Source organism: Salmo salar, chromosome 15, assembly GCF_965601325.2.
Source record: "Salmo salar chromosome 15, fSalSal1, whole genome shotgun sequence".
Classification (NCBI taxonomy): domain Eukaryota; kingdom Metazoa; phylum Chordata; class Actinopteri; order Salmoniformes; family Salmonidae; genus Salmo; species Salmo salar.
In genome coordinates, this window is record NC_138305.1 from 29,746,330 (window position 1) to 29,765,899 (window position 19,570).

A 19,570-nucleotide genomic window follows, 5' to 3' on the forward strand; every position below is an offset into this window, starting at 1 on the left:
GCTGTTGCACAAACAATGCTGATTATAATCTACCACTGGTACAAGCCTGTAGTAGAGCAAAGGTTTGCTAGCAACATTTTCCCTATCTCAGTGGATTTAGCTAGCCAGTTAGCTAAGGAGCGATTAGCATTAAGGGTTAAAACAAAACATTTTGGCACATTTAGCAGCTTGCTAAGACCAACTACCGTAAAACTTCAATTATATCCTGAGTCTCGAATAGCCGCCTGTCCATTTTTTTATAGCCGGGTAACGACACACAATCAAATAAAAAAACATTTTATTTGTCACATGCGCCGAGTACATCAGGTAGACCTTACAGTGAAATGCTTACTTAGGGCTTGTAAGTAAGTATTTCACTGTAAGGTCTACACCGGTTGTATTCGGCACATGTGACAAATACAATTTGATTTGATCTGACATAAATACCTGTCAGCACCTGTTTCAAATAAACGTTGGGTCTAAAGTACAAAAACAGTCAACAACTTCGGGAGTACAGAACTAGGTGCCGATCTCGTCATACTCATATTCGTAATTGTTTCCGTTTTATCACAATTCAAACTCGTAATCGGATTTACTCGCGATTGGAAAACCCGGAAGTGTGCTTTAAATGCCGGTAAAGCCTTTACCTCAAGTGCACATTATTGAGCTGTCACTCAGAGCTCATCTCAGAACGCATCGTTATGTTCCTTCATTACTGAGCTGTCACTCAGAGCTCATCGCAGAGCTCATCGTTTTGTTCCTTCATTACTGAGCTGTCACTCAGAGCTCATCGCAGAGCTCATCGTTTTGTTCCTTCATTACTGAGCTGTCACTCAGAGCTCATCTCAGAGCGCATCGGCCCCTCTGAGCTGTCCTCGGCTCTCGAGCCCTACTGAGCTGTCACTCAGAGCTCATCTCAGAGCGCATCATTATGTTCCTTCACTCATTCACACACATTGTTAACTTCTATGGGCTAGCATCCCACCTGCGGGACACAGCCAGTGAAATATCAGGGTGGCAAATTCAAAAACAACAAAATGTCATAATTCAACTTTCTCAAACATACAACTATTTTACACCTTTTTAAAGATACACTTCTCCTTGATGTAACCACATTGTCCGATTTCAAAAAGGCTTTATAGCGAAAGTAAAACATTAGATTATGTTAGGAGAGTACATAGACAAAAATAATCACACAGCCATTTTCCTCGCAAGGACATGTCAATAAAACCGAAAACAGAGCTAAATGATGCACTAACCTTTGACGATCTTCATCAGATGACACTCCTAGAACATTATGTTACACAATACATGTATGTTTTATTCGATTAAGTTCATATTTATATCCAAAAACAGCATTTTACATTGGCGCGTGATGTTCAGAAAATGTATTTCCACCAAAACGTCCGGTGAATGTGCACATCAATTTACAAAAATACTCATCATAAACGTTGACAAAATATATAACAATTATTTAAAGAATTATAGATAGACTACCCCTGGATGCAACCGCTGTGTCAGATTTTAAAATAGCTTTACGGAGAAAGCACATTTTTCAATATTCTGAGTACATAGCTCAGCCATCACGGTGAGCTATTCAGACACCCGCCAAGTTCGGAGCAACCTAAACTCAGAATTAGTATTAGAAATATTCTCTTACCTTTGCTGATCTTCGTCAGAATGCACTCCCAGGACTGCTACTTCCACAAGAAATGTTGTTTTTGTTCGAAATAATCCATATTTATGTACAAATACCTCCGTTTTGTTCGTGCGTACAGATCACTTATCCAAAGACATAATGCGCGAGCGCAGAACGAGAGACCGGACAATAGCGTATTCATTCAAGAAGAAAAAGAAGGAACGGCGTACTCGTGTGACCGTGCATATCCAATCCCTTTGTTGCCAGGCAGACCACTCAGTAACTGAGCTCCTATACTCTGCCCAGTGACAGGAGAAGGCTCAAACCACTTTCTGAAGGCTTTAGACAGCCAATGGAAGCCTTAGGAAGTGCAACGTCACCCCACAGACACTGTAGCTTCGATAGAGAATTAAAAGAACTACAATTCTCAGACTTTCCACTTCCTGCTTAGATTTTTCTCAGGTTTTTGCCTGCCATATGAGTTCTGTTATACTCACATACACCATTCAAACAGTTTTAGAAACTTCAGAGTGTTTTCTATCCAAATCTACTATATATAATATGCATATTCTAGTTTCTGGGCCAGAGTAGTAACCTGTTTAAATTGGGTACGTTTTTCATCCGGCCGTGAAAATACTGCTCCCTAGCCCAGACAGGTTAAATGACCCTGGCAGATGAAAATGCACATGATTTACTTACTTAGTCCTATTCAATAATGAACAAAATAGTCTTATAAATAGCCTAATGCATGGCTGGCTACTACTGCCTGCATTTACTCCAGACAGATTTAGATGAAGGTAGACTAATTCACTTGTCCCATCTATTGTTTCACTTTCGAGAGGAGCAAAGCTTTTCTCTCACGACAGTTATGCCATAGTGTTTGTATTATCAAAGTAAACTATTTACATTTGTCATTTTATTTTTTAATGATCTGTCGCTCGGTAAACATGCCTGGCAGAGAAAAATGCATGGGCATGGATCACAACATAACAACAGATGTCAGCAATGGAATAATTATATGGACAGACAAAGTAGGGCTACTAAACAACGCCAAGTAAACAGACTAAAACAACCATATGGCCTCAGCAAAGTCGACATGAATTAAATGGATGGAACAACAATGACTCTGATTCATACACAATGTTTGGAAAAGGGGAAACGTGTGCCCTGAGGTGAGTGAAAGAAATAGAGCCGTGTGTCTGTCTGGGGAAATGAGAGCAGACGGAGAGCGGCTTTTTCTAATACAATCAATGTAGCAGGTTCAACTGATTTACCCCGCCCCATTTCTTAACAGACAGAAGAACTAGCCAATAGTTGTTTGGAGCACACAGTGCTTCACACTGTTCGAGTGAAAGAGAGATGCGTGCTGGCAGATGAAAATTGCTTTTTTCTTATCACAGAAAATGACAAAAAATACTTGTCATAATCATATTCAGAAAATTGTTCATATCCGTTACAATACTCGTTTTGTCTCACACCCCTCTACAGAACCTTAGAAATCAGATGGTCACTCTCTAGTGGTGAAAGTAAGATCTGCCGTAAATGCACAGTCAAAGAGGGGAATAATTATTCTGTCAATGATTTTTTTTTTTTTACATTTATAGAGGCATACTAAGACAATAAACGTGACACCGTGTGTAAATGATAACAAATTAGTGCAGGGAATGAAGAAATTGATTAAAATGCTGGAATTAAACAATTACCACGCAAATGAGCAAAAGCTGTGATCATAAAGGAAATAGAGGCCTGGCTCAAATATTTAAGTGATTTAAGCAAATAAACATTAACTAGCGTTTGCAGAGAGAAAGTTACACAAACAAATAGTATAATATAGAAAACTTGGATTTATATTAAGAATCAAAGTGGAATGCTGTGTCCTTGTTTGGAAAAATCTGTTGACTGCATGCAGAGTGAATCTAGGGTATAAGGAACTGCCTGTTTGAGTGACAGGGGGCAGGGCTTGGTGTGTGTGAGATTGGGAAGCGGCCAAAAGAGGAGGGACTGAGAGAGAACTCTTGTCAACATGACCAATATCTTGTGATATGGAGTTGATTTCAATTTGGTCATATTCGGGATATGAATGGAAATTCAATCAAATATTGGCACAAACCGAAAATGTAAACACAAAGCAGGTACTTCATAATTTTTGAAGACATGAACAACATTATGCAAGTTAGCTATCAACCGTAGCCTAAGGAGAAGTGGCTTCCTAACTTTACATAAATGTGAGTAAATCTATTTTATTAGCTTAGCAAGTAGGCTTGGGCTGAATACAGTATACCGGGGTATTTGGAAAAACCACAGAATAGTTTTTCAATACCGTTGAAACAATTTCTTTACGTTTTTTTATTTATTTGTAGCTACTTCTTAAGTAAATACCTGCAGTAAACTTGTGCAATATGTTATGAGATAAAGAAGATTGCATTCTTCATTTTACCTATCACAATTTTTCATTATGCAATTTACCGATAGTCCCCAGTCACGTGGTGTTTGTTTACACGCCCGAGAGACCGGAGCCTTTCGAGTCACTCACTGTTGTGCAGAATGCGCCAGGTGGTCTAGTTACAGTATGGAGTTCACAACTAAATGTTTACCAGCTAGATAACTTAATAGTTATAAGTTAACTGTCTAAAATGTGCTAATTGTTATGAGGTTGTGAATTTTGGTTTGCTAATTTAGTAGGTAGTTAGCTAAGTGGTTAGCTTCATCCACAATCAAACATTCACTTCGTAACAGCAGAGAAGGATCAAGACCCTTGGTGTATAATATTTGTTTAGTGCATGCAGCAAACTGTGAGTAGCGTTTTTTTTAGTTACTTAGTAGTTTAGGTTGGAGTCTGTATAAAATGTTAAATGTGCTCGTTAGCATTTAGTTAGAATTCTCTATGGGATGTTACCTGTACTTTTTACTATGTAATCCGAAGGTTAGCAATGTTATCAGTGGGATTTGAAGAGCGCCCTGTGTGTTTAATGCCGGTATTAACCAATATCCCAGTATGGCACAAGGTCAGTATGAAGGTATGACAATCTGGATACCGTCCAAGCATATTAGGAAGCTTACTTAAATGTGAATAACTTTAGCTAACTAGCTTAGCAAGCTAATATAAACGTGAATAACTCTAGCTAGCTAACTTAGTTGAATTACTCTAGCTAGTAATTTGCACATAGTTAGCTTACAGGACTAACTAGCTAGAGTTATTCACGTTTATATTAGCTTGGTAATCTAGTTAGTTCGAGTTATTCACATTTAAGTATGTGAATACATGCAAATAACTCTAGCTAGCGTGCCCTGCAAGCTAACTTAGTTGAATGAATCTAGCTAGCAAACTAACTAGCTAGAGTAATTCAACTAACTTAAGTGAAATGTAAATAACAGTAGCTAACCAACTACTTAGTTTACAATAGGACAAAACAATTAACATTTTAAACTTAGCTACTGCTCTTACTCTAAAACATTTTTTATTCAATTTAATAAATAAAAAATTATCCCATAAGGTTACGGGGCAATTATGTAGGCAGGAGTGCAGATACGAAAAACAGTACATGAACATTTACAGTACATGAACATATGACGGTTTCATGCCTCCAAATTTTCACGAGGTGCTTCCAGATTGTTTACATCTCCAGTTTTACACTTTCCTAGCATATTTTAACAAAGTGGAAATGGTCCATTCACTTTCAATTAGGAATTTCTTTCATCTCTTGAATTAATGGCCTCATTACCAGTAGAAATGGCAGCTGCCATCCTTTCCTAAGTCCTCTTCCCCTTCTCACTTGTCCCATGTTTGGGAATTCCTCTCCTGAGTGGTGACACCCCCATCCCCCAACTTTATTCTAATCCCTCGGTCGGAAATCCCCCTTTATTTTTCCAGAGTGTTCCCATTTCCTCTCTCTCTCTCACAGACACACACACGCACACACACAGCGACCTTCTTCCTGGGGGTACAAAAGCCTGTTTGTGTCACTCTTTGTGTGTGTGTGTGTCATTAAGCCCTGGCGATCATCTAGCAGGTCCCCTCTGCTCCCCCTCTCATGTACTCCACCACCACAACACACACCACAATACACACACGACACGCACAGACACACTGTGTGTGTGTGTGTGTGTGTGAGGAAGCGAAATAATGAGAACAGTCTGGGAAAATAAGGGGGGAATTCCTACCTATGGATTAAAAAAGTTGGGAATGAGAATGTCACCACTCGACAAAAGATGTCGTTTTTACTTGAATTTCGCAATGCATCTGCTATCATTTTTTATTTAATTTAAATTTTTAAAATGACTTTTTACCCCTTTTTCTCCCCAATTTCGTGATATCCCATTGGTAGTTCGTCTTGTCCCATCGCCTCTCCCGAGTCCGTACGGGAGTTGCAGCGAAGGTCGAGAGCCATGCGTCCCACGAACACAACGCTGCCAAGCCGCAGGGTCGTGACACACTGCTCGCTTAACCCGGAAGCCATCCGCACCAATGTGTCAGAGGAAACAACTGGCGACCGTGTCTGCGAGAGTCGAAAAGCTTCCCAAATCAAAAAGTCCTGGATTAACACCGAGGTTGGCACTAAACTGAAGGACAGGACTACCTCTCACGAGGCTATCGCAGACAACACTGAGGCTATGGCTAAGGACAGGAACAAATACAATAAGTCCTTTTACCAACCTGCAGAGTCAAGAAACTAGCAAAGGGACAATATATGAATAAGGTGGAATCATATTACACAGCCTCAGATGCACACTGCATGTGGCAGGGCTACAGTCCAGTATGGATTACAAAGACCCAGTAATCTGCCCAATGATGCCTCTCTACCAGACAAACTTTTATGCACGCTTCGACAATAACACCATCGAATGGGTGTGAAGGTCGGGTGTGAATTCCGGGTGTGAGGACAGTCTGGGCGATCTCGCTCTCTGAGGCCGACGTAAAGTCTTTAATCAGGTCAACACCCACCAAGACTGCGGGGCCCGACTGTATTCTAGGGTGCATTTTTAGAGCATGCGCAGAACAGCTGGCAGGCATATTCACTGTCATTTTCAACCTCTCCTGGTCTGTAATCCCCCTGTTTTAAGATGACCACCATCATTCCTGTTCCCAAGGCTTCCTGCCACAATGACTACCACCCTGTAGCACACACATCTGTAATTATAAAGTCCTTTGAAATGCTGGTTATGGCACATCAACTCTATCATCCCAGAAACCCTAGACCCACACCAATTTACATACCGCATACGACGCAATCTAAATTGCACTTCATGTGGCCCTTACCCACCTAGATAAGAGCAATACCTATGCGAGAATGCTGTTCGTTGACTACAGCTCATTGTTCAACACCATTATCCCCTCCAAGCTCATCACCAAACTTAGCACCCTGGGACTGAACACCTCCCTCTGCAACTGTATGCTGGACTTCCTGATGGGCCTACCCCAGGTGGTGAGGGTAGGCAACATCACCTCTGCCATGCCCACCCTCAACATGGGGGCCCGACAGGGGTATGTGCTTATTCCCCTCCTGTATTTCCTGTTCACCCATGACTTTACACATTAGTAGGGTTATCAAGGCATTTGCGGATACAGTGTAGGACCATGTTGACAGCGTCAACTCTGTAGGCGAACTGCAGTGGGTTGAGGTAGTCGTTCAAGCAGGACACCTTTTTTTGGGGACTAGAACAATGATGGAGGATTTTAAACAGGCAGGAACCGTTTCTTAAAACTGCATTGTTGGTTAAGGGCTTGTCAGTAAGCATTTCACCTGTTGTGTTCAGCATGTAACAAATACAATTTGATTTGAACAGTGCATAGCTCTAGTGTTTGGTTGAATATTTTCATGGAAACTGAGAGAGTTGGTCAGCGCAGTGCTTAAGTGTGGCTGGAGAGTCCTTGTCCGAGGCAGCAGCCTTCCTGGTGTTCTGTTTCCTAAAGAGTCTGTTGACCTCTTGCTCTGTGATGACCAGGGGTGGGGGCTTCCTGGGATGGCAGATGGAGAGAGGTGCCTAGAGAGGAAGGGAGGGGTGTGTGGTATTGTCCTGGTGATGGAGGGGCGTTTGTGAGTCAAAGCTACAGTGAAACTGGGTTACTTTATTCAGCAGTGAGGGGTCGTCTGATATCGTGGGAGCTTTTGGTTTGTAGTTCGTAATTTGTTTTAGTCCTTTTCAGACAGACCAGCAGTCATTTGTTTTTAGTAATTTCAGAAGAGCAGGCAGCAGCAGTCGTTGCTGGAGAACTGTTGCTTCAGCCTGACTTTGTACTGCTGTTTGGCTTCCTTAATTCCGAAGTGTAGCATTTGGGTGGTCTACATTTTACGGCGCATGGTTGGCCATCGTCTGGTTAGGCCTGGGGGAAGAGACTGTTTCCATTTTTTTTTGGTGCTTCTCACGCCCAACTTCTCTTCTGCTGACCCACTTTCTCACTTCCTCGCTCCCGAAACCCAGGTAGGTCAGTGCAGAAGGAGGGAGATAGGGAGGGTGATGAAGAGGGAGACTGATGGAGACCGACTGAAGGCGAGAGCAAGATGGAGGGAGAGATACAAGACTAAATGATACCGACAGGGAAAGAGCGAGAGAATAGAGGGAGTCAGACTGAAGAAGACTGAGGGGGAGAGAGACCGAGACTGTGGGATTAGTTGGCTATGGTCTCATTTCAGAACAGCGTGTGGCTGCACCAACATGAAACCTCTAAAATCTGTTTTTATATTTTTTGCCTGATTCCATTTTTTCCCAAATTCTGTTTCCTCCATTTTGTTTTTCACGGTTTCAGGTTTTCCCTCTCAAAATCACATTTGAAAAAAATGGGTGAAAAAACAAAACAACAAAATTGGATGTTTTAAGTCCACAACAATGTTTAAACCCATCAGGAGACCATTTTTGAGGTCTGGGAAAATGTAAGAAAATTATATTTTTGGGTGCAGCTACCCTTTTAATGCAAGTGCTCACCAGGAAGAGACCGTTGTTTGGTTAAGGCAGAGTTTGCAAAACAAATGGCCACTGGCTTGATTCAAATAATGATGAAATCATTCTGTCAGGCTACTTTGAAGTTAACATTTTAATTGAGAAGGTTTTTAGGAAGAAAAAAAAAGGTTATCCTTAGCATCATCGCTAACAACTGCACAAAGTATAGACATGCACACAGACAGGGGAATTCCTGTGCTGTTTCAGAAAGTTGCACAAAAATACAAATCACTGATGCATTGTGTTCGTGTCTTATGGCATGAACACAATGCATGTATCATGTCTCACTTCATGTTCATGTCTTATGGCATGAACACAATGCATGTCTCACTTCATGTTCATGTCTTATGGCATGAACAAAATGCATGTATCATGTCTCACTTCATGTTCATGTCTCACTCGGGCAAATTAATGCATTTTCTGTTAAGTTCAATAGATTTAGTTGATTTCCTACTAATTTTGATACATTTTTGAATATTGTTGAGTTCCGTTTTAATGTTTGGATTCCTTGATTTCGTCCGCGTTCTTCGTAATGCGGATTTTATAGGGCCCTACAACATATGTTTGAAAAATCTGCAGCGTTTCTTCCCTAGACAATTTCTTCGGTGGGATGCAAAGTAGCCCAAAGCAACATTTTAAGCAGGCAGATGCATACAACGTTCAGATGACGCCAAAATTTGCTAAGAGTAGCAAGGTGAATTTCAGGCAAAATTGAATTTTCAATAGTGTAATACAGCAACGTTTCTATTCTTGGTGTGGAAACTCAGGGAGTGCAGTGTTGTTTTTTCTGTTCCAGCTCTAACACTCCTGTTTTGCCCAATCAAGGGCTTACTGATCAGTTAAGAAAGAGTTGGAATGAGTGTAAACAGACACTGTACATAAATTCTGTACAGATCTTAACAATGTCCGCAGGAGTTTTTGTCTCAGGTACCCAATATCAATATTGTCCAGCAGCTATCCTTATCCTGCAAAATGAGTGTGTTCTGGAACACACCCACAGACAGACAGTGAAACAGACAGTGATTCAGAAAGCGAGCTTTAGCCTGCTAGTACGGGGCTTTTCCACCTAACTGTAGGCTTTGATTTCACAGTTACATTCCTTCAGCCTAGTGCTTTGTGTCTAGTCACACATGCACGCATACACACACGCATACACACACACGCATACACACACACACGCATACACACAAGCTGAGTTATCTGCTCAGGTGGTGATTGAGGGCTCGAGGCTGCAGCAACAGAGTTGCAGTGAGCTGCTATGGTAGACTGTCTGTCTGTCTGTCTGTCTGTCTGTCTCTGTCTGTCTGCTTGTCTGTCTCTGTCTGTCTGCTTGTCTGTCTCTGCCTGTCTGTCTGTCTCTGGCCCTCAGGCCTGTCTGTCTCTGTCTCTGGCCCTCAGGCCTGTCTGTCTCTGGCCCTCAGGCCTGTCTGTCTCTGTCTCTGGCCCTCAGGCCTGTCTGTCTCTGTCTCTGGCCCTCAGGCCTGTCTGTCTCTGTCTCTGGCCCTCAGGCCTGCCTGTCTCTGTCTCTGGCCCTCAGGCCTGCCTGTCTCTGTCTCTGGCCCTCAGGCCTGCCTGTCTGTCTCTGGCCCTCAGGCCTGTCTGTCTCTGGCCCTCAGGCCTGTCTGTCTCTGGCCCTCAGGCCTGTCTGTCTCTCTGGCCCTCAGGCCTGTCTGTATGTCTCGCTGGCCCTCAGGCCTGTCTTTCTGTCTCTGGCCCTCAGGCCTGTCCGTCTGTCTCATGTGACTTCATCCTGGGAACAGAACAGCCAGCGCTACTGCATCTATACTGTCCTGAGGCAACCTGGCTAATATCAATTCAATTCATTGGCATAGAAAACATACTGTATATTTACGTTGCCAAAGCAAGTGAAATAGATAATAAACAAAAGTTAAATAACCTCTCTTTCTCTCTTTGCCTCTCTCTCTCTCTCTTCCCTTTTCTTTCTCTGCCCCTCTCCCTCTCTCTTTCCCTCTCTCTCCTTCCACAGTGAAACTGTTTGAGGTGATAGAGACTGAGAAGACTCTCTACCTGGTGATGGAATATGCCAGTGGAGGTAAGTGACTTAGTAATATGCCAGTGGAGGTAAGTTACTTAGGAATATGCCAGTGGAGGTAAGTTACTTAGTAATATGCCACTGGAGGTAAGTTACTTAGTAATATGCCAGTGGAGGTAAGTTACTTAGTAATATGCCAGTGGAGGTAAGTTACTTAGGAATATGCCAGTGGAGGTAAGTTACTTAGTAATATGCCAGTGGAGGTAAGTTACTTAGTAATATGCCAGTGGAGGTAAGTTACTTAGTAATATGCCAGTGGAGGTAAGTTACTTAGTAATATGCCAGTGGGGGTAAGTTACTTAGTAATATGCCAGTGGGGGTAAGTTACTTAGTATTATGCCAGTGGAGGTAAGTTACTTAGTAATATGCCAGTGGAGGTAAGTTACTTAGTAATATGCCAGTGGGGGTAAGTTACTTAGTAATATGCCAGTGGGGGTAAGTTACTTAGTAATATGCCAGTGGGGGTAAGTTACTTAGTAATATGCCAGTGGAGGTAAGTTACTTAGTAATATGCCAGTGGAGGTAAGTTACTTAGTAATATGCCAGTGGAGGTAAGTTACTTAGGAATATGCCAGTGGAGGTAAGTTACTTAGGAATATGCCAGTGGAGGTAAGTTACTTAGGAATATGCCAGTGGAGGTAAGTTACTTAGGAATATGCCAGTGGAGGTAAGTTACTTAGGAATATGCCAGTGGAGGTAAGTTACTTAGGAATATGCCAGTGGAGGTAAGTTACTTAGGAATATGCCAGTGGAGGTAAGTTACTTAGGAATATGCCAGTGGAGGTAAGTTACTTAGGAATATGCCAGTGGAGGTAAGTTACTTAGGAATATGCCAGTGGAGGTAAGTTACTTAGGAATATGCCAGTGGAGGTAAGTTACTTAGGAATATGCCAGTGGAGGTAAGTTACTTAGGAATATGCCAGTGGAGGTAAGTTACTTAGGAATATGCCAGTGGAGGTAAGTTACTTAGGAATATGCCAGTGGGGGTAAGTTACTTAGGAATATGCCAGTGGGGGTAAGTTACTTAGGAATATGCCAGTGGGGGTAAGTTACTTAGGAATATGCCAGTGGGGGTAAGTTACTTAGGAATATGCCAGTGGGGGTAAGTTACTTAGGAATATGCCAGTGGGGGTAAGTTACTTAGGAATATGCCAGTGGGGGTAAGTTACTTAGGAATATGCCAGTGGGGGTAAGTTACTTAGTAATATGAGGTACGGTAAATAGTGTAGTACAGAGTACACTATAATATTTATAATATGCTTTGAGAATAATGCATGAAAAGCTCCTGAATATTTAATGCAGGTATTATCATCCTGATTCTACCAGTGTAGCATGCCACCCTCCTCTTGAAGAGCTACCAGGTGCTATCTTGTACTAACGCACCTGCTTCAGGCACTCAAGGTCCTGATGAGTTGCATGTTTAGTAGAATCAGAGGGCAGGGCTGGAGCAAAAGCCAGCATAACCAGTAGCTCTCCAGGAGGAGGTTTGGTCTGCCTCCTGCTATTTATATAGTACTTTATAATAACGCATAATATTGCCTTACCTATGACAAATGAGGCTGCCTAACTAACAATTTATGCTTTCAGACATATGACTTTACATTTAATTTGGAGGACTGAGAGGAAGTTGTGGCATGTCTCCATTCAGTCAAAGTTGAACTTAAACTCTCTATCTCTCCCTCTCTCTCCCCCCTCTTTCTCTCTGTCCCTCTCCATCCATCCACCCTCTCTCTCTCCCTCTCTCTCCCTCTCTCTCCCTCTCTCGCTCTCTCTCTCTGTTTCGCTCCCCTTCTCTCTCTGTTTCGCTCCCCTTCTCTCTCTCTCGCTTTCCCTCCCTCTCGCCCCCCTTCCCCCTTTCTCCTTCCAGGGGAGGTCTTTGACTACCTCGTAGCACATGGGAGGATGAAGGAGAAGGAGGCCAGGGCTAAATTTAGACAGGTACCGCAGTGGACTGGATTTGGCCCCACACACACACGCACACACACACTAAGACACACCATGTTCAAAGACACCCTAGCTGGGTGTCACAGACACACACACAGACTTTCAAGCCAACCGACTTGGCAGGACTGAGCCCTGCGAGGGAAAAAACAATTTGCTTGGCCAACACTACCCTAAGACCTATATAGCCTACATAAGTTCTGCCAGTGGACGAGAGCTGCATTATCAACAACAGAGAAGGCAGCAAACGTAGAGCTCATTGGCCAGTGTTTCCAACTAAGACTGTCAAACGTAGAGCTCATTGACCAGTGTTTCCAACTAACACTGTCAAACGTAGAGCTCATTGGCCAGTGTTTCCAACTAACACTGTCAAACGTAGAGCTCATTGGCCAGTGTTTCCAACTAACACTGTCAAACGTAGAGCTCATTGGCCAGTGTTTCCAACTAACCTGTCAAACGTAGAGCTCATTGGCCAGTGTTTCCAACTAACGCTGTCAAACGTAGAGCTCATTGGCCAGTGTTTCCAACTAACGCTGTCAAACGTAGAGCTCATTGGCCAGTGTTTCCAACTAACGCTGTCAAACGTAGAGCTCATTGGCCAGTGTTTCCAACTAACGCTGTCAAACGTAGAGCTCATTGGCCAGTGTTTCCAACTAACGCTGTCAAACGTAGAGCTCATTGGCCAGTGTTTCCAACTAACACTGTCAAACGTAGAGCCCATTGGCCAGTGTTTCCAACTAGCACTGTCAAACGTAGAGCTCATTGGCCAGTGTTTCCAACTAACGCTGTCAAACGTAGAGCTCATTGGCCAGTGTTTCCAACTAACACTGTCAAACGTAGAGCTCATTGGCCAGTGTTTACAACTAACACTGTCAAACGTAGAGCCCATTGGCCAGTGTTTCCAACTAGCACTGTCAAACGTAGAGCTCATTGGCCAGTGTTTCCAACTAACACTGTCAAACGTAGAGCTCATTGGCCAGTGTTTCCAACTAACTATGATACTAGATAAGAGGATATTTGCATAAGGAAAGGGGAGGTTATAACTTCACATTGACCACTAGGCCTATTATTAATTGAGAAAGAGGCAAAAATGACTGTCACCAAAACAAAGAATTAGGAGACTGCAAAAATGTATTACCCCATTTGATAGTTACTTTATAACTACAACAATAACAATCAATGTATGTTATTGACTGTAATCAGTGAATAGCTAATTCTGTTCCTATCAGCCCCTGCTTACCTAGATGGGAAATCCACCAGATCTGAGACACACACACACACACACACACACACACACACACACACACACACACACACACACACACACACACACACACACTGTTCTAGCCCCAAGGACGTCCCTGTTGTCCAATCAATGGAGTTCTGAGAGGTGTAGGTGCTGCGGTTCGATGTTGTTAATCATCCACACACACACACACACAGAGACACACACACACTTTCTGATTCCCAAGCTCCTCTGCCATGTGTCAAACTCTGAAATGTCAAGGGCTGCCGTGTCTGTAGTTGTCTCTTGAAGAAGACCCTCTAAAACGTCACAGTACAACTGTCCAATAATATGTTATAACTTGTAATTGTATGGTTTTGGTCCATTCCTTTTCAGATTGTGTCAGCTGTACAGTACTGCCATCAGAAACACATCGTACACAGAGACCTGAAGGTAATGAAGGCTTTATGCACACACACACACACATACAGACACATACAGATGTAGGATCTTAATTTGAGCCAGTTTGCTATAGCAGGACAATGATCCAGCAGATTATAATGTGGATTATAATTAATGGACATGTTTTGTAAGGACTGATAACATTTTCTTAAGGGAAAATCAAGAAATGACAAACTTCAGAAGACTTCTTCACACTAGAACCACTAAATCAGTCATCATTTAGACGGCTCATTAATTACATTTTGAAAGTCATGCCCCTCTCACTCCAGACTTTTCCTAAATACGTCTATTTAACACACTGTTGTTGTTGTTACAATCATAATATCACGTACAGACCTGGTGTCATAGCGAGTTTTAGCAGGGCATGTCATTTTTTTGAATGGTTTTCCAGGGGAAAAATGACATGCCCTTATAAAATAGGGTTGCCCTTCCTTCTCACAGTTCCCAGTTTAGAATCAGCCCGAAAACTGCCTCGAAACTGAACCTATATTGGGGGAGAAAAGGGTCCACATGGATCTTTTCTAATTCTAATCTCCAAATGGTAAGTACCCTGTATCAGTCCACCGAATCCAAGCAGTCTTATCAGTCTACTTTGGCCTACTTGGAGAACACAGTGAGAGCGTACGTCATCTACAATGGTATTAAAACCAAGACGAACGGGATGCACATTCTGCGTTAGCGCTGCGACAAGATCTGAATGGATCATGTTTATTCTTCTGATTCTGAGCTCTCAGCCTGAAACTACATCTAAAAAGCCATAACGGTGTGCACTGAGCAGGTGCCCGCGCCTCCACCAAATGAAACAGTGAGACAGGAGAGCGGTAGGGACGACAACATTTGGGAAGAACAAGCTTGTGAACAATGCTACACCGATTATCAGCACAAAATGTCATCACTGAAGACAGCAGTCCCCACATCTCAAGCAGAAAACAACATGAGCAACGTTCTCACCAGCTTTCATTGTTTATGTGACATGGACCCGCTCCAACTGATGCCACTGCGTTTAGATGCACACCATGTAAGCACGAGTTGACAGTCATTTATTATTGTTTAATGCTGTCATATCGGCATTTAATATTCATTATTAATGCATTATTGCTTTTGTGATGATTTTCACAATTTATGAAGCACACTTGAAGCTCAGGATGTTTAGTCTACTGATGTTTTCATCAACTGACCGTGGCTCAGTTGGTAGAGCATGGTGTTTGCAACGCCAGCATGGTGTGTGCAACGCCAGGGTTGTGGGTTCGATTCCCACGGGGGGCCAGTACAAACAAAAAAAATGCATGAAATGTATGCATTCACTACTGTAAGTCGCTCTGGATAAGAGCGTCTGCTAAATGACTAAAATGTACAAAAAAAAAAAAAAATGTAACTGACCGTGTGTCTGGCTGACAGTGCAACTTTTTCTTATTTTTTCTTTTAAATGTACCTCCTTTTTCTCCCCAATTTCCTTGTATCCAATTGGTAGTTAGTCTTGTCTCATCACTGCAACTCCTGTACGGACTCAGGAGAGGCGAAGGTCGAGAGCCTTGCGTCCTCCGAAACACCACCCAACCAAGCTGCACTGCTTCTTGACACAATGCCCACTTAACCCAGAAGCCAGCCACACCAATGTGTCGGAGGAAACACCGTATACCTGGTGACCGTGTCAGCGTGCTTGCGCCCCGGCCCGTCACAGCGATGGGACAAGGACATCCCTGCCGGTCAAACCCTCCCCTAACCCGGACGACATTGGGCCAATTGTGCGCCGCCCCATGGGTCTCCCAGTCGCGGCTGGCTGCGACAGACCCTGGATTCGAACCAGGATCTCTAGTGGCACAGCCTTAGACCACTGCACCACTCGGGAGGCCTCCTGACCACGCGTCTGGCTGACTGGCCGCGCGTCTGGCTGACTGGCCGCGCGTCTGGCTGACTGGCCGCGCGTCTGGCTGACTGGCCGCGCGTCTGGCTGACTGGCCGCGCGTCTGGCTGACTGTTTTATTTCGTCATTGTAAACAGAAGCTGTTTGAAGTCGGAAGTTTACATACACTTAGGTTGGAGTCATTAAAACTCGCTTTTCAACCACTCCACAAATGTCTTGTTAACAAACTATAGTTTTGGCAAGTCGATTAGGACATCTACTTTGTGCATGACACAAGTCATTTTTCCAACAATTGTTTACAGACAGATTATTTCACTTATAATTCACTGCATCACAATTCCAGTGGGTCAGAAGTTTACATACACTAAGTTCACTGTGCCTTTAAACAGTTTGGAAAAGTCCGGAAAATGATGTCATGGCTTTAGAAGCTTCTGATAGGCTAATTGACATAATTTGAGTCAATTGAAGGTGTACCTGTGGATGTATTTCAAGGCCTACCTTCAAACTCAGTGCCTCTTTGCTTGACATCTTGGGAAAATCTAAAGAAATCAACCAAGACCTCAGAAAATAAATGGTAGACCTCCACAAGACTGGTTCATCCTTGGGAGCAATTTCCAAACTCCTGAAGGTACCACACTCATCTGTACAAACAATAGTACGCAAGTATAAACACCATGGGACAACGCAGCCGTCATACCGCTCAGGAAGGAGACACATTCTGTCTCCTAGAGATTAACATACTTTGTTGCGAAAAGTGCCAATCAATCCCAGAACAACAGCAAAGAACCTTGTGAAGATGCTGGAGGAAACGGGTACAAAAGTATCTATATCCACTGTAAAACGAGTCCTATATTGACAAAACCTGAAAAGCCGCTCAGCAAGGAAGAAGCCACTGCTCCAAAACCGCCATAAAAAAGCCAGACTACAGTTTGCAACTGCACATGTGGACAAAGATCGTACTTTCTGGAGAAATGTCCTCTGGTCTGATGAAACAAAAATAGAACTGTTTGGCCTTAATGACCATCGTTATGTTTGGAGGAAAAAGGGGGAGGGTTGAAAGCCGAAGAACACCATCCCAACCATGAAGCACGGGGGTGGCAGCATCATGTTGTGTCGGTGCTCTGCTGCAGGAGGGACTGGTGCATTTCACAAAATAGAAAATTATGTGGATATATTGAAGCAACATCTCAAGACATCAGTCAAGAAGTTAAAGCTTGGTTGCAAATGGGTCTTCCAAATGGACAATGACCCCAAGCATACTTCCAAAGTTGTGGCAAAATGTCTTAAGGACAACAAAGTCAAGGTATTGGAGTGGCCATCACAAAGCCCTGACCTCAACCCTATAGAACATTTGTGGGCAGAACTGAAGAAGCGTGTGTGAGCAAGGAGGCCTACAAACCTGACTGTTACAGCAGCTCTGTCAGGAGGAATGGGCCAAAATTCACCCTACTTATTGTGGGAAGCTTGTGGAAGGCTACCTGAAACGTTTGACCCAAGTTAAACAATTTAAAGGCAACGCTACCAAATACTAATTGAGTGTATGTACACTTCTGACCCACTGGGAATGTGATGAAAGGAATAAAAGCTGAAATAAATCATTCTCTCTACTATTATTCTGACATTTCACATTCTTACAATAAAGTGGTGATCCTAACTGACCTAAGACAGGGATTTTTACTAGGCTTAAATGTCAGGAATTGTGAAAAACTGAGTTTAAATGTATTTGGTTATGGTGTACGTAAACTTCCCACTTCAACTGTTTATATGTAGATATTTTTTTTTGCAGTCAGAATGAGGGGGGGGGGGGCTTTGAGGCCCAGCGGTTCCAGTGTCAAATACACTGCAAGTTTTACATAGGAAAGTTGTCCTGCAACAGGGTGATCAAATTAAGATCCTGCACACATACACGTACCCTGGCACACACACACGTACCATGACACACACACACACACACTCCTCCACAGCCCTGGGAGAAACACTGTTCATAATCACCTCCTACTCCTCTAGCAGGGGTCTCATGGGATGTTGTGTTACCATCCCCCAGAGATGTGTGCTTTGTGACACAGTGTAGTAGTCTACAGGGCATTACATGCTCTGTTTCCGCCATGAGACATCCTACATTATGCACAAGAGAGAGAGGGTGAGTAATAGAGGGAGAGAAAGTGGGAGGGAGGAACAGAAAGAGATGGATAGAGAAACAGGGAGATGGAGAGAGTGGTGGAAACAGGAAGGAAGAAAGATGTCTGATGCTACGTGTGGGGCACAGAGTTGGCATCTTGCTCTCATTCTCATCCTCTGCACCTCATTCGCTTCTTTGTCTTCCTCCGCTCTTCCCCATCTCTCTCCTCTCTTCGTATCTCTCTCTTTCCCCTGATAGCTCTATTCATTATAGTTCTATCTGCAGTATTCAGGACTGTAGAGTTATTTAATAAGGGAGTCTGACAACGTTACTGCCGGTGAAATGTTCAATGTTTACTTCTCCATTAGCAATCTCATACATAGTACATCTTGTGTCACAATGAATGATGTTCCCACATATAGTTCACTAGTTCCAGTGTAACATCCACCCATCTACATCCCCGTTCTTTAATTTGAAAATGACAACTATGTTTCACATCACTGAATACATGCCACACACAAACACACCCACTTCCACCCCTACTCACCCCCCTCCCCCCCAACCAGGCTGAGAACTTACTCCTGGACGCCGACATGAACATCAAGATTGCCGACTTTGGCTTCAGTAATGAGTTTGTCATGGGAAGTAAGCTGGACACGTTCTGCGGCTCTCCTCCCTACGCCGCCCCAGAGCTTTTCCAGGGGAAGAAGTACGACGGACCAGAGGTGGACGTCTGGAGCCTGGGGGTCATCCTGTACACGCTGGTGTCAGGGTCGCTGCCCTTCGACGGTCAGAACCTCAAGGTGTGTGTATATGTGTGAGTGTATTAACTTTTAACCCTGGCCTCCACTCTATGTCCCAATTCTTTCTACCCTTCTGTTATAAATGTGCAAATGCTTTAAAAGGAAAGCAGTGTTGTTAGAATGGGGCTAACTCCATCTAACCGCTGCTTACCATGTTTACTGCACGGGGGAGAGGGCATGCTTACTGCACGGGGGAGAGGGCATGCTTACTGCACGGGGGAGAGGGCATGCTTACTGCACGGGGAAGAGGGCATGCTTACTGCACGGGGAAGTGCTTACTGCACGGGGAAGTGCTTACTGCACGGGGAAGTGCTTACTGCACGGGGAAGGGGGCGTGCTTACCATGCTTATTGCATGGGGAAGAGGGCATTCATATCATGCTTACCATGCTTACTGCATAGGGAAGAGGGCATGCTTACTGCACGGGGAAGTGCTTACTGCACGGGGAAGAGGGCATGCTTACTGCACGGGGAAGAGGGCATGCTTACTGCATAGGGAAGAGGGCATGCTTACTGCACGGGGAAGTGCTTACTGCACGGGGAAGAGGGC

General features: G+C 43.5%; 1 protein-coding gene across 11 annotated transcripts in view; it reads left to right on the forward strand.

Annotated features, from left to right (window-relative positions):
- Positions 1–19,570, forward strand: part of LOC106571124 (MAP/microtubule affinity-regulating kinase 3) — a 107,472-nt gene that overhangs the window by 60,848 nt on the left and 27,054 nt on the right. For 9 of the 11 annotated variants that reach the window (XM_082961647.1, XM_014143818.3, XM_082961646.1 and 6 more), the window contains exons 5-8: positions 10,542–10,607; positions 12,475–12,545; positions 14,170–14,226; positions 18,785–19,021. In XM_082961647.1, coding sequence (XP_082817773.1) covers positions 10,542–10,607; positions 12,475–12,545; positions 14,170–14,226; positions 18,785–19,021 — 431 coding nt within the window. Of the gene's footprint in view, positions 1–3,668; positions 3,844–4,153; positions 4,411–10,541; positions 10,608–12,474; positions 12,546–14,169; positions 14,227–18,784; positions 19,022–19,570 lie in introns of those variants that run through there. The other 2 variants (XM_082961649.1, XM_082961648.1) reach the window with 2 other exon arrangements.